We start from the raw sequence: 16,859 nt of genomic DNA, 5'->3' as shown, positions 1-16,859 counted from the left end.
TGAAGTTTTTTTGTGGGAAGGACTCCAAAAACACAAAAAACACACAATCTCACCGACGCATGAATCTTGCAAACGTAGGGGCCGTCAATAAACGTTCAGACATCTTGATAGGACGATAAATAATACTAAACCAATGAAAGATATCAATAATTAATGAAAGAACTGTTCCTTAATTAGCCTTATTAGTAGCAAAATGTTGTAGAAAACAAAACAAAAGTGATATTTATTTGTACATGAAGGTACTCAATTCTGTTCAACCTCCTGTAACCTATTTTTTACGTGAAGATATGTTTAAATACTTTAATATTTTATTCTATGATGCCCAATAATGCTACATATGGTTATATAGTAGGGATCTAAATGGTTTCAAAGATATATCAAAGAAACGAAGACAGGGGAAGGGGAAAGATCCGAGGATCAACTTTTAAAACAGGGTTGCGTTTATCGCTTTATGCCCAGCAATGCTATATATGGTTATTGGGTGGAGATCCGAACTGTTTCAAAATTACAACCAAGATACTAAGTACCTTGGGGTGGAAAAAGGCCCCTGGCCTATTTTTACATCATGATTGTGTTTATCTATTGATGCCCAAGAATGCTATATATGGTTATTGGGAGGGGATTTCAACAGTCTTTTATAGCAATATAGCCATTTTGCTTTCTCTGCCCGCCCCTCAACACCCTGGGGGTCGACCCCGCGATTAGTAGCTTTTTGAATAACCACCACCTAAGGATGCGATGAGTTAAATAGGAGTGATATCCGTCGCTTGGTTCAGCAGAGGAAGTTGTTTTGTTTTGTAAGCCACATTTCTCTCCTTTGGTCCTTCCCCTCAGCCCCACCCTTTGTAGTTTTTTTAATCCCCACCACATACAGTCGTATACGGTTACATTCCAATCAGTTTCATTAATTTGTTGACGAAGGACGGGCGCCACGGTATGGTATAAGCTCACATGTTGATCCTTCGGACCAGGTGAGCTAACAATATATAGTAAAAAAAGGTCTCAAATGAAATAATGATAGTTTGCTTTGTCAATGCTGATGACCTGGTAAAAAATCCCTAGCTCAAAACTTTCAATTAAAATTTCAAATTTTGAATATGATTATCATTTTGTGATTTTTTAGAGAGAAATATCTATCTTTCTTTTTGTGTCTAGTAAACTATAATTGTTAACATCCCGACTGTTACATTACAATTATTTAATAGTTATCTAAGCCCACAGCTAGAAGTAAAATGCATTTGGCATAAAAGTTATTCTGTCGTATTTTACAGATGATGCCAAGAGCAGGTCAGGAATTTGATGCCACCTTTTCTTACCAATTATCACAGGGACACAGGTAATACAATATTGTACATGCGTCTTACCTGTGCTACCAACAGCTTTTAATCTTGGTATCACAGTTCACATTAACCCATATATCCATATGAATTCTTTGGCGAAGGATTTTTTTTTTTTTTTTTTTGATAAAAACACATTTTATTCATATTACACATAATATATACAATACAATAGGTGTCCTCTCGCAGGAGGGCTTTCACTCATTCATTCATATTTTTTTACTTAGTTTGTTCAGTCTTTCACTCGTCATCCTTACAATCAGCATATTTTCACTTTTTCTCATTATTTTTTCCAATATTTCGCTAGTCATTCATACTTTCTTTCTCATCGTTTTATGGATATTTTCATTTTATTTATTTTTTTTTTTTTTTATAAATATTAATGATATAGAAATTTATATAGATAACAATAATAATCCGGATTTATTTATTTCCGTAAAGAAAGGAATTGGGTAGATTATTAGTCACTACCTCGGCGTGCGCTCGGAACTCCTTGGATGATTTGTCATATAATGACATCCGAAGTGTTCCGACTGCTCAGCGTGATCGTGGCCATGCACATGTGTGTTTCTGGAGGATGCTGGACTCAACCGTATGGCGGAGGCTAGAATAGGTATGTATTACTGTTTTATTTTGTTTTTTATTTGTTATTGCGATAAATATGCCATATATTTTTTTTAAACAAGAAGTTAAACTTCGTTACCTTTACTGTACCGTAGTGGTTTCGTCTGCTCAACCACGGACCAGAACACGCGTTTCATTTATCGACCTAATTGCATGTATGCTTTCGTTTAAAGAAATATATCAATGTATATATTTGGTTATATTGTATATACACAATTATACTTATTATTTTAGCTTTGTTTATTGCTATTACTTGTAAAATATTGTGAGGAATGTTCCTCCAATATGATACGGTTCCCCTTGAGGGCCCCTCTGTACTAGGTATAGGGTCAGAGGTCACCTATCTGTGTACTGTCTGACTTAGTTTGTGTTTTGTTTATTTCTGTGATGTTGTCTATTGAATGTCTTGTTGAATTTATGTGTATTTTTTATATATTTTGGGGCGGAGTATTTTGAAGAGGAATTTCCCTTTTAAGAAGAGGAAGTAACTAGATCTTTGGAGAAGTGGGGTATTTTTTAAGAGGAATATCTGTTTTGTGTGTCTTTCTATAGAAGAGGAAGTACATCTTGGAAGATTTTACAACTGATTTTTCTGTATTTGTTTTCTTCAATTGTCATTTGTACGTCTTGTTTAAGAATGTTAATAATACTAATTTGTTTTGTTTTTGCTTCACTGATGTAGTAACTTTTGTATATACTGTATCCAATTACTGTTAACAGGTGGTTTATTTCATTATATTTGGGGTATTCTATTTTATATCCAATAACCAAGTTTTTTAATGTTAGCATATATTTTTTATAACCAAGGGTTTCAAATATTTGTTTTAATCTGTTAAAGAGAACTTGTAAATATTCACATTTTATGAAGTTGTGTTCGTAGTCTTCCTTTACCTTGCAGTAGTTACAGTTCGGTGATTAACTAATTTTCCATTTATGTAATATTTCCCTCGTTGGTAAAATTTTATTTAAGAATTTCCATTTAAATTCTTTCAGTTTATTATTTTGTAAATGTTTGAATACGAATTTATTTGAACATTTCACCGTAATACTTATGTCGCTCAAATTTAGCTTGTTTTCCCAGTATAAGTAAGCTATTGGTTTTTCTGACTTCATGGTGACAATATGTTTGTAAATTTTTTTATTTGTGCATTTTTCAATTTTGATAGGTTCTTGTTTTGGGAATTTCAACATAAGTTGATTTTTTATTCTGGCTGTAAAGTTCTGTAGATCTACATCACTCTCTTCTATTTTCCTTAGCCATATTTTTGGTATAGCTTTTTTAAACATCGATATCTCTGATAGCCAGTTGCATTTTCTAATGAGTTTTCGATATATATTGTTATCATCTAAGTTGTTATTGTTTTGTAATAGGTCTTTTATTGTAATTATACCGGAGTCTATCCAGTTTTTGAATAGGAGGGTTTTGCCCTTAAGCTTTATATATGTATTCCCCCATATAATTTGTGCAAGTATTTCATTGTATTTTTTGGGTTCATCTGATTTTTTAAATTTTATCTATGTTGATAAAATTTCATAATAGAATGGAGATATATTTTCGCTGTTAGGGAGATTTTTTAAATTGTCTGAATTCATTTTACATATGAGATAGTTTGAACAAAACTGATTAATCTCAAATTGTGGAATAACTTTCCATAGTGCTTTATCTTCGGTTTCCAGTTTTTTAAGCCAATTAATTCTCACTGTGTCAATATGTGATCTTATGTCTATGGAGTTCAGACCACCTTCTATGTATGGTTTAATCATTGTGTTTCTTTTTACTTTCTCTGTCTTTCCTTCCCAAATGTAATTATATATTATCTTTTCAACTTGTTTTATCGTGTTTTGGTCTATATGCAGCATAGATATTAAAAATGTTAGTTGAGGTAAGAGTAAGGATTTAACTATTTGTACCCTTCCGATCATGGTTAGCTTTCTCCTTTTCCAGTTATTTATATTCTTTTTCATTTTTTTTTATTTTCTCATTCCAATTCATTTCTAACATTATTTGGTGATTAAGGCAGAAGTGTACTCCTAGTGCTTTAATGATTTCATCTGTCCATGTGATGTCTTCAAATTCATCTTCAATCTTTGTTTGATTTCCTAGTCTTAAACCTTTAGTTTTTTCTCTGTTTAAAATTAATCCTGAGAGTGAACCAAATGTTTCTATTATGTTTAAGGCTTTTTTAATATTTTGTTTTGATTTTAGAAATAATGTAGTATCATCGGCTAGCTGCGATATCTTGAATGGACGTTGTTGATTGTTCTTTATGGATAAGCCTTATATATTTTGATCACTCCTAATTCTTGTAGCCATGATTTCTGCCACTATAACGAACAGTAACGCTGATGCTGGACATCCTTGTCGGATAACTCTAGATATTTTGACTGGTTCGGATATCCAACCATTATTACTGATTACACAGTTTATGTTATTATACAGTATTTTAATCCAGTTTATAAAGTGTTGGTTAAAGCCAAATTTGGAGAGTGTTTGGTAAAAAAATTCTAATTCAACTGTGTCAAACGCTTTCGCGAAGTCTAAAAGTAATATTGCTGCATTTATTTTATGCTTTTCTGTGTAGTTGAGTATATCCTTGATTTGTCTAATGTTATAACCTATATATCTTCCTTTAATGAAGCCATTTGGATCTAAATGTATTATTTTTGGGAGAGTTGTCTTTAATTGCTGAGCTAAGCATCTTGCAAGAATTTTATTATCTATGTTTAGGAGCGCGATAGGTCGCCAGTTTTTTAAGTTTAGTGGATCGCCTTTTTTGTATAGTAGTGATAACACGCCTTGTCTTTGTGAAGCTGTAAGTTCCTTTTTCTGGTAGCTTTCGTTAAAACTTTTTAATAGCAAGTTTTCTATGTAAGGCCAGAATTCTTTGTAGAATTCGACAGTTAGACCATCAATACCCGGTGACTTATTTAACTTCATATGACTGATTGCTTCTTTAATTTCTTTATTAGTGATTAGTCCATCACATGATTGGCTTTCTTTTTCGTCTAATTCTTTTTCGATTTTTGTTTGTTGAATATAGGAAGATATTTGTTGTGGGTCAGCTTTGTTTGTTGTATATAACTTTTTGTAGTATTCTCGTATTCTATTGAGTATATCATCCTGTTTACTTAGCATGAGTCCTTCTTCATTGTTAATTTTTGTTATTGATTTTTTAATTTGTCTATTTTTTTCTAGAGAGAGGAAATATTTGGTATTCTTTTCTCCTTTTTCTAACCAATTGGCTCTTGATCTGACTTGCGCGCCGTATGCTTGTTTACTGTATATATTTTCTAATTTAGCCTCCATTTCATTTATTTCATCATTTTTTTCATTGCCTGATTGTTCATATAGATGTTTAAGTGAATGCTCAATTTCTTGTATTGCACTTTTTGTTTCGTTGGCTTTTCTTTTACTGAAAGCTATTGATTCTTCTTTAATTTCTATTTTACACATTTCCCATACTGTGTTAGCCTCTATGATTTTATTTTCTACTTTTTCATCGTACATTTTTATGACTTTTCTTATTAAATTTTTGTATTCTTCACAGTTCAGGAGACATTTGTTGAATTTCCAGTAACCTGGTCCTCTGTCTGTATTATAGTTATCTAGGATTAGCGATACATCTAGGTGATCAGTAGATTTGATCATGGCAGGACAAATATCTGCTTTTATTAGTTTTGTAGTTATCTCCCTTGATACTAAAAAATAATCAATTATACTAGCTTCCTTTTTAGAGTGTTTTCTTCTCCATGTATATTGTTCTTTTTTAGGGTTTTTTATTCTCCATATATCTATTAGTTTTAATTCCTTTTTAAGTATTTTAAGACTATGTACACACTTTTCTATTTTTTTTACTGATTTTCTATCAATGTTTTCTTGAATGTCATTCCAGTCACCTCCCATTATAATGGCACCTTGATGGAATCTATCTATTTCATTTCTTATTTTCTTGTAAAAAATATTTCTTTGATATTTTTCGTTTGGTGCATAAACATTGATAATGGTAAATATGTTTTCATGTATTTTAAGGTTGATCATTATACATCGCCCGTTTTCATCAGACCATGTATTAAGAATCTCATGATTAAATTTTTTTTTATTAAGATTGAAACGCCTCTGCTTTGGCTCGTGCCATAGTTATGTACCAAGTCTCCCTGCCATTCTGTGTTAATATATTTGATGATTTGTTTTGTAAAATGTGTTTCTTGTATGCAAATTATACTAGCTTTTTGTCGGTATATTTGTGTGTTGTTAAAGATGAAAGCACGGTACACATTTTAATTATATAGAGTGAGGAGTAAAACATGATGAATCGTAAATCGGGAGACTGTCAATTAATTGAAAAATACTACTCGGACAATATCGTTTCAAGTTATATGTCTAACCGTACAACTCAGATTTGTATTAGATGGGAGTAGACATTTTTATATGACCCCTGAATTCGTTGAAATCCGTGTCCGAGAGTTAGAGGCGATGTTAGAAATATCCAATAGGAAGTCGAACAATAATAATCCTAACCACCTACTAACAACGGGGGAAGCAGTCTACCTGATGGAAAACAAATGAGTACTATGTATTTACCAGGGTATTGAAATCAACGCCTTCAACGGAGGAACGAACGTTAAAATAAAGGCCTGTCAAGAAAGACAAAGTAAACAAGCTCTTCAGGATAAAAATATCCCTAATTAAGTCGCTTCTCAGCAATCGTAAACCGGCAGGTACTAGATCTACCTTCAGGTTTTTGCATGCATATCAGAGGGTTTTGTCATATGCATATATTAAGAGCGGTCACTATAAAACGGCTGGTTTGCCTGTATTTGCCACAGAGCATTATCATGGCGTGTCATGTGATGGCTGTTTATCTTTTGGTAGCAATCGTTGGTGTCTTTGTCAGCTCAACGGCGGCTTATACGTAAGTAAAGGAGAATGGAGAAGCGAGGGGCAGTTTTAGTATTGTTACTTCTTTGTGATATTTATTCAATAGCAAAATAAATGATTATTTTAGTATTTTAATATTGCTCAGAAATTATATCCTTTCATTTTGACGATACTCAGTTGACTTCATGATCAGATGTAGTAGATGCGTTTTACTGAACAACATTTTGGACATTGCTACTTTTCTTGCTTACTTAATTTTTTAAACTGAAACGGAGATCGTTCGACTTTCTGATATATTTGCTGTTGATAGGGTGTGTTATCGTTAGATATAATTTTGATTTGTTAAGCCTATTGATAGGAAATTGAACAACATTGAAGATCTTTACACCTGCCTGTTCTGATCGATCAAACTTGTATGGAAGGAACATGTATGCAAAGACAAGTATACGGTTTTTCCCTAAATGTATACGATTAAAAGATGTCACAAAACGTAAGAAAGATTGCAGATAAGATATTATTCCAGTTAACAAAATCTAGTCCAGAGATCTCATTTAATATTTTTCAAGATATCTATTTCAAACGTAAATATCATTTCGGCAACATTCAAACAGTTGAATGTGGTTTGGCTAAGAATGATTTAATGTTCTATCAGCAGCTAAAGTCATTCAAATAGTATTCTTATCAACAAAGTACATGTAATACTAAAAGTTCAATGTGAGTGATTTTGTTTTCGGAAATAAATCACAAAGGTAAATAACATGAATTGCCTATTAACTAGTATCATTATTCAGGTAGCACACTACAGTAGGACAGCTTGGCCATGGGCATTTTTTTTGTTAAGCAAATAACTCCTGTATTATGATATGCATCAAAAATGAAAAAAATAAATGTACACTATAATTGGTATATTCAGTATGAAGAAGTTCATACAGGCTTCACATTTGTTAAAACAAAAATTAATAAATTGGTTCTGGATTTTAAATTTCCGGATTTTCCGCAAGTGTGTTTACACAGGAAATTTAGTTTTGCCTACAGCGAAAAATGGATGCCCACAGTAAAGGTGAGATAGCGGGAAAACTTAATTTACAACATATGTCAAAACAAGATTAATCCTGTCTTTGGGATAGAGATATTTAATTTTAAATAGGTTTCAGAAAAAAAATTGTGTAGAGAATTGTGGTATTTTGGGTCAAATATCATAATATTTTGCAATTTTTGAGCATTTTTTAAGGTGTTACCATTGTATTCACAGCTCTAAAAATCACAGAAAATATCAGTTAACTTATCCTTCAGAGCTGTATTAAAATTGCAAATGTTGTACAGATTACAAATATATATACTTTATTGGAGTTTATATGTAGGGCTAACTAAGACATGTGTCATATTTTTCAAAATTTGGCATTTTTACTGTACACTGCTACCTCAATTGATCAATTTGCTGTTTTTTTGTTAATTTTATTCTTCCTTGAGTTTATGTCCTAGTAAAACACACTGCTGTTGTCCTACTGTAGTCAGCTGTCCTGCCACACAGCCTCCCTGTCAACCATCAAATTTAATTGATTATTCTTACACAGCCACCCTGCCAACCATTAAATGTAATTGATTATACTAACAAATACAAACAGCTGTCAATACAAAATAGCAACTTAACTGTTTATACAGCAAGACCAGTCTAAATCTAGTCAATGATTTATATAAATAAATAATTAAAATCAGAATATTTTACCATGCTTACTTCTTTGCTTCTGTTTGATTTAAATTGATTATTCTAACAGATTCAAACAGCTGTCAATACAAGACAGTTACCTAAGTTAACTGTCAATATAATTTCAGTAAATGATCTATTCATAACAGAAACAAACAAGAGGCACATAGGACCTGCATTCTCATCTGGATACTTAAGTAAGCATGGCAAAATATTCCGATTTTAATCAAATCAAAAATATTTTCCCAGTTTTGGATCATCATGACCTCACTTTACCAAAAATGGGGTCAACCGAATGTTGACCAAATCCTGTCAATAAGAAGGATTTTAAACAATTTCTTTATTTTCCCTAATGGACCCCGTTCTCCTGTACCAGGGAAGCAACATTCTTCATTTATTTAACAATGAATGAATCTCCTTTGCTCAATAATCATATTCAGACAAAATTTCATCAAAATCCATTCAGAAGTTCAGGACTAGTAGGAATTGAAAGGATTTACCAAAATTTCCCCTAATGGTCCCACCCCTCCACATCCTCTGTTTACATAACATTATATCTATTTTTGCCAAATAATGTTCCAGACACAATTTCATCAAAATTCCTTCAGTCTTTCAGGACTTTTGATAAAAAGAAATGACTGGTTTATCAAATGTTATCTTCTATTATTGTCATATAATATTCATATTGCAGGTAACAAATCTGTTATAAATCAATCAGATTTTATGGGATATTTTCAACCTTTCAATAATACAAGAACAATTTAAATGAAATTAAAGGAAACATGACAAAAAATGAGCCCTAAACACATTTTTGTAACTTACCGACAACTTCTTTTTTGCGTTGTGATCATCAAGGTACGATTTTTTCTTTGGTCCCCCTGTTACAAGGTCAACCATGTCGAGGTCGAAGGCTGTATGTGCGATTAAATGTCTCAATATATTAGCATCATAGACAGCCTGAAACATATAACAAGTAAAAAATATATATTGACCTTCATTTTGTGTTGCTGTTCTGTTACCCTGGTAAATACTAACCATAATGTACCACTCGGCATGAGAGCATTTCTCTTTAGGTGGATAAACTGTCAGATATCCTAGTTTCACTGATTCATGCTCTCTGTTATACATACGGTACCGTATATGCTATTCGGCTAATACTGATATTTTTCTTAGGGCTCTTTGGTAGCTATTCATCCCATTTCCAATTGAAATTATTTGGAATATTAAAGCTTAATACACAAAACGTTAAAAATTAGTGTATATGGCTATAAATGTACATAGTGACCATTGTAAACTCATACTACAGCTGTGTATGTAAGCTACATTGTAGCAATGCAATGTCCTACATATAAGGTATACACGTGTACTGCACACACGGCTAGGTGATACAAATGCTGAGATTTGTTTAGTACACATGTACATTAGCACAACATTATCATATGCTGGATCTACCAGGAAGTTGAGCTTATATGTATTTCAACTGGATAGACATGACGCTTCTAATACACCTTGTTACTGAAGGTTTCTTGATCTTTTGGTTGGGAAATCTATTAGAATGTCAAGAGTTTCTGGTAAATATATGTCAATCCAAAATTTTGAGGTTTCAAATAGGGAGCAAGCCACTCTTTCATAAAATAGAAAATTGTCTATAAACTTGAATCTCGACTTTCCAGGGAAGTTCACAACTTGACAATGAGCACAGCCGTTTGCAACTCTGACATATAGCGACAGTAAATTGTGAAAGAAAATGTGTATATATCGGGACGTATATATCACCTTATAATCAGGTTATCACTTCAATGCAATACTATTATATCATAACCTAATAGCACGCATTTCCAAATGATATATATTTTATCCCAATTTACTGCTATACTGAGTATTTATCAAGTTTGACAGATCGGTGTAACGGATGTGGATGTAACGTTACTGTCAGATTTTCAAACGCCTGTGTGCAATGATCATGATCAGCTGATTGACGATTTCGTCATCCACTATTTATACAAAAACAACAGACACAAGAACGTGTCAACTAGTCAATCAATTAAAACATAACTGATTTGAATATATAATTGATTTACCTCGTCTAATTTTGGGATCGTGTGTATGGTTGTCTAGTCTAGTGATTACATCCCCTCGATCCCAAATGATATGCAATCTATCATCACCCATTTAAACCCTACAAGTGGGGGTGATGCTAAGTGGAACTAGGGATTTTAATTTTAAAACGGGGAAAGCGGTAACAACGTAGAATGTGACTTATGAACGCGTCGACGGAATGTCCGGAAGTATTTCGAAAGTATTTGGTCACTTTTTTCGGTTTCCTCTGCAATGTTAAGATTATTTTAAATATATCGTTTTTCCTGTCAAATGAAATGATCTTTCACACTGAAAGTATTTTTAAGGAAAGTTTGATTAATAATTCATAACATTTTTGCAATATTGCGGCAATAGGAGATCTGGACAAAATCATGAACGACGGTCAGTTTGAAAATTGCAACGTGAACATGGGGTTTCAATTTCTATCAGGCATGGCCCGGGTAATTATGATGAACTTGTTAGTATTGTTCATTTTCATAAAAATATATAATGAACGTGTCATATATAATTTATATATTTTTATGAAAATGAACAATACTAACAAGTTCATCATATATACTTTAGTGAAAATAAACTAAAAAGGACAATATAGAGTTCAAAAATTTACTCACATTCTCCTCATCATCATTATCATCATCACTATCTTCTCCAAAAGTATTAGATGTTCCAGCAGTTTGTGAAGTGTTTGAAGTTACCCTAATTGGTCATGATATTGGCATGTTAGGTAATACTGGTGATAAGACTGGCATTCTAGGTGAGTCCATCAATGAAGGGTTTGCTGGTCTGGCAGGTGATAATATTGCATGATTGGTGATATTGGTGATAATATTGGCATTATAGGTGATATTGGTGATAATATTGGCAGTATAGGTGACACTGGTGATCAGACTGGCATTCTAGGGGAGTTCATCAATGCTGGGTTTGATGGTCTGGATGGTGATGAAGTTGGCATGGTGGGTGATGCTTGTGATAAGATTGGCATTCTAGGAGAGTATTGTGATAATTCATCAGATTCATATTCAGATGCCATCTACAAAAAAGAGGAAAAAATTCAATAATGATATTTAGGCATGTGAGTATGACAGAGGAGGTTAATCCGAATCCCAGAAAACCTGTAAATAGAATGTATGTATTAGGGATAAATTGGTACCTATGGTATAGTAAGAAAGGATATACAGGTGTTTTAGATTTATATATAGACAAACTAATGGTGAAGATGTAAATGATGAAATTTAAAAAATAATCTGTATATACTTTTTGTTTTTGCATATTTTTGCAGAATTCTTAACCATTTTTTGCAGAATTTTTAATCAGATTTTGCATTTTTCTTGCTTAATCTTTTTTCAACACTTTGCAAGTTTCACTTTATATTCTTACTATTTTTTTGTTCATTTTTTTTGCATATTTTCAAAATTTTACACATAAAAAGCTAAAAAGAGGCAAACTAACATATTAAAACAGCATGTTAAAACAGCATGTTAGCATGCTAAAACACCAAATCAGCATGCTAAAATAGCATGTTAGCATGCTAAAACACCAAATCAGCATGTTCAAACAGCATGTTAGCATGTTAAAAACAGCAAATCAACATGTTAAAATAGCATGTTAGCATGCTAAAACACCAAATCAACATTTAAAACAGCATGTTGGCATGCTAAAACACCAAATAAGCATGTTAAAACAGCATGTTAGCATACTAAAACATCAAATCAGAATGCTAAAACAGCATGTCAGCATGCTAAAACACCAAATCAGCATGCTAAAACAGCATGTTAGCATGCTAAAACACCAAATCAGCATGTTAAAACCGCATGTTAGCATGCTCAAACACCAAATCAGCATGTTAAAATAGCATGTTAGCATATTAAAACAGTAAATTAGCATGTTAAAACAGCATGTTAGCATGTTGAAATATCATACTAGCATGTTGAAATAGCATGTTAAAACAGTAAATCAGCATGTTAAACAGCAAGCTAGCATGCTGAAATAGCATACTAGCATGTTAAATTAGCATGACAAAATAATGACAAATTCATGACAAAACATGACAAAAACATGACAAAATCAAGACAAAAATGACAAAATCATGACAAATTCATGACAAAATCATGACAAAAATGACAAAATCATGACCAAATCATGACAAAAATAACAAAATGACCAAATCATGACAATTGACAAAACATGACAAAATCATGACAAAAATGACAAAATCATGACAAAAATGACAAAATCATGACAAAATCATGACCAAATCATGACAAAAATGACAAAATGACCAAATCATGACAAATGACAAAAATGACAAAATCATGACCAAATCATGACAAAAATAACAAAATGACCAAATCATGACAATTGACAAAACATGACAAAATCATGACAAAAATGACAAAATCATGACAAAAATGACAAAAACATGACAAAAGATGTCAAAATCATGACAAAAATGACAAAATCATGACCAAATCATGACAAAACATGACAAAATCATGATACATTCATGACAAAATCAGGACAAAATCAGGACAAAATCAGGAAAAAAATGACAAAATGACCAAATCATGACAAATGACAAAACATGACAAAAACAAGACAAAAATGACAAAATCATGACAAATTCATGACAAAATCATGACAAAAATGACAAAATCATGACCAAATCATGACAAAAATGACAAAATGACCAAATCATGACAATTGACAAAACATGACAAAATCATGACAAAAATGACAAAATCATGACAAAATCATGACCAAATCATGACAAAAATGACAAAATGACCAAATCATGACAAATGACAAAACATGACAAAATCATGACAAAAATGACAAAAACATGACAAAACATGTCAAAATCATGACAAAAATGACAAAATCATGACCAAATCATGACAAAACATGACAAAATCATGATACATTCATGACAAAATCAGGACAAAATCAGGACAAAAATGACAAAATGACCAAATCATGACAAATGACAAAACATGATAAAATCATGACAAAAATGACAAAAACATGAGAAAACATGTCAAAAACATGACAAAAATGACCAAATCATGACAAAACATGACAAAATCATGACAAAAATGACGGAATCATGACAAAATAATGACAAAAATGACAAAATCATGACAAAACTTGACAAAAGCATGACAAAAATGACAAAATCATGACAAAACATGACAAAATGACAAATAATGACAAACTCATGATAAAAATGACAAATAATGACTTGAAATCCAACCCGGCTAGCCATTTACATACTATACTAGCATACCGAAAGTCAATAACGTCATGAAATCCAACCCGGCTAGCCATTTACATACTATACTAGCATACCGAAAGTCAATAACGTCATGCAATCCAACAGGGGAGAGAATTGATGACTACTATGGGTTTTGTTTCTCTTCCAGAATGCCTAATTCAAGATGGCTGCCAACATTGGCAGCCATCTTGAATTACGCATTCTCGGAGAGAAAAAAACACCATAGAGCCATCATATCTCTCAATATCTTTCCAAGGCCACTTTTATACTTCCGTCTTCAAGTTTTTCTTTAATTGCATTTTTTTGCCAGTGAAATATACAAAAAAAATGGGATAGTTTCCCGTTGAATATAACATATATTTCACGAGGATGACAGAATTTAGATAAATTCGGTCATACGAGATTGTAAAGTACTGAAGCATACTGCCGAGGAAACGCAGCAGAAATAAGAAATTGTATCCGATATGCATTGCTGTCTAGTCAGTTTAATTAATGCAAGTAAATAAAAACGATTTGTATCCTCTACGAAGTTATACTCTCTATGCAAAAACCCACACGCACAGCCAGGAAGATTTTTGAGTTGTCTCGCTTTTTAATATCACAATATTCCACTTTACGATAGTGCTGTTTGTAATATCAAATATTTACTTAATATATGGAAAATTCATTGTAAAGCCCGGAAAAGTCACCTTTTGAGGTTGACACATACATGTAGATCTTGTGTACTGATTAGTAACACATGTTAATAACACAAACGTTTTGTTATTGTCCACGCCTCTATTTGAATGATTAACACAGCTTTAATACGGAGCGGCAGCTGAGAGTTTTGTCGCGTTTTAACTAAAATAATTGAATCATATTTACTTCGTAAAAAAACGATTATTAGCTTTTCTTGTTTATACGATAGCCAAATTACGGCTACACATACTGCGATTTACCATCCTGTGCCATGTGCATTTATTCATGAAAATGCCAATCTTAAAATCAAAATCTATAATCTGCAAAAATTTCATTGCACCAAAATACGTTATTTTACATTGTATTTATGGAGGATGTTTTATTACACTCCAGAGCACCCGAACATAGTTCCTGTCCATTGCTTTACGAAAATTGTCCGAGAGGTTGTGTCCCTTCGAACAGCCTATTTGACCCCGCCATCGGAAAGTTTCAGTTATCCTGTAGGGACTCTCCCATGCCAGAGGGAGATTGTGTACTGTTGGGTGAGTGACATTAGCAGTGCTACGGATGCCTGTATTACTGTTATCGTTATTTTTTCTACGTTCCACTAAACATTATCACAAGGACGGTTATCGCTAGTGTTAATTGTTTAAATCAAAGGGTGGCGCTTTGAGGAGAGGGATTCGGTTGGGTTTTATTTGTTTAACGTCCTATCAACAGCTAAGGGCATACTGTGGTTTACTAAGAACATGTTATATCACAGTACTGTTACAATAAAAACATTTATTTTCGTTGAAGTTTAATTTTGTAGTTTACTCTTGGAAACAAATTTGGTGTTATGATATTTCGTGGACTCCATGTTTCATATTTCAAGAGATATAATATATATTATTATTTAAGCCTCTCGTATTCTACGGGAACGGTACTTTAAACAGATCAGAACTTGTATATGTGTATATGTTAAAGCCACACTAAGTAAGACGGCTATACCAGCTATTGGGAATAAAGTAATGGTTTCCTTCCTTTCCTCTACTCCAATAAGATATGTAGCGGAAGTTAACGGGGACCTGCAGTTGTATCGAGTGATGCAAAACTTCGTCGCGCTTCGATTACTGTAAACATTACGTTTTCATTGCGTTTCTTTAGTGGGGACATCAAATAAACTATTTATTTCTGCGGTTAGTCTGAATATATTTTTATTTCTACAAACAGATGATGATAAAAGATCAAAATCATTCAGATGCCCTTCCAACCATGCTCTAGTGGGCAGAGAGAATCAACGACCAGTATGTTGTAAACTAAAAGGTCAGTAACTATCAAGGCGACATTATTATATCATGCCGGATACATATCGGTAAACACTGACCATTTATAGACAGACACTACAAAAACTATTAATGAACTACATACATGTATTGTATTTTTTCAGGCGTTTGGATGATAGATTGCTTCATACCGAAGATTTTGTATTCGTTCAAAATTGGGTTCGAATTTGAAATCAAAGAAGGCTACGCATTGGTTGGCAAATACAGTTACGGGTAAGATATAGCGAGTATAATAAGTAAAAAAAGGTATATATTTTTAATATACGTATTGCATTATATTCCTACTCTAAACGTTATTTTCGAAACTTGTTTTCGCTATTTCCCAGGATAGGATTAGTTAATTAATAATCAATTTTGAATTATTGTACCATTAATTACTTACCTGAAATCAAATATTTAGGCAACAAAAAAAAAAAAAAAAAATCGAAATTTCTATCTTTACAGTAGTACACCATCAACCAGAATAATTCAGGCTGAACAAATTCTTTTTATTATAATGTGCTTAAATGTAGATTTAGATTGACTGACCAGGACCCAATTGCTCAAAATCCGATAAGGCTAATCACAGTTTAACAACAACATGTAATTTCTATATTAGTTATTTCTGGTAACTACCATTCTTTTTAGAGCACACATTAGTCTCTTCCTACCGGCCTATTCTAAGGAATAAACACACAGAGTAAAGTGAGATAATTACTAATCAGGTGATTACGTTTATCACATTGTGAACAATGGGCCCGATTGGTAAAATCATTGAAGCCATTTAGCAACAGCCTTACACAGTAGCAACAGTGAAATCAAACAAGAACGTTATACTTAAAAATATAAGTTGAACATCCATCAAAGATAACCCTGGGTAATGTAAATTGATAGTCCTCAATAGTGTGCGACCATATGTACACGATAGTGATGAAAACACACCTTTCGGCTTTGATAAAAC

At 32.6% G+C, this 16,859-nt stretch overlaps 2 protein-coding genes across 3 annotated transcripts in view; both read left to right on the top strand.

Moving 5' to 3' along the window:
• LOC117315517 overlaps positions 1-16,859 on the top strand; it is a 92,295-nt gene that overhangs the window by 30,041 nt on the left and 45,395 nt on the right. The window lies entirely within an intron of this gene.
• Positions 1,871-16,859, top strand: part of LOC117315516 — a 16,747-nt gene continuing 1,758 nt past the window's right edge. The window contains exons 1-4 of one of the 2 annotated variants that reach the window (XM_033869744.1): positions 1,871-1,950; positions 14,988-15,136; positions 15,807-15,899; positions 16,024-16,132. In XM_033869744.1, the coding sequence (XP_033725635.1) occupies positions 15,109-15,136; positions 15,807-15,899; positions 16,024-16,132 (230 nt within the window). In that variant the 5' untranslated portion in view covers positions 1,871-1,950; positions 14,988-15,108. Of the gene's footprint in view, positions 1,951-6,783; positions 6,875-14,987; positions 15,137-15,806; positions 15,900-16,023; positions 16,133-16,859 lie in introns of those variants that run through there. The other variant, XM_033869743.1, reaches the window with a different exon arrangement.

Source organism: Pecten maximus, chromosome 17, assembly GCF_902652985.1.
Source record: "Pecten maximus chromosome 17, xPecMax1.1, whole genome shotgun sequence".
NCBI lineage: Eukaryota > Metazoa > Mollusca > Bivalvia > Pectinida > Pectinidae > Pecten > Pecten maximus.
Note: the sequence above shows the minus strand (reverse complement) of the source record. Positions and strands in the feature narration are given on the sequence as shown.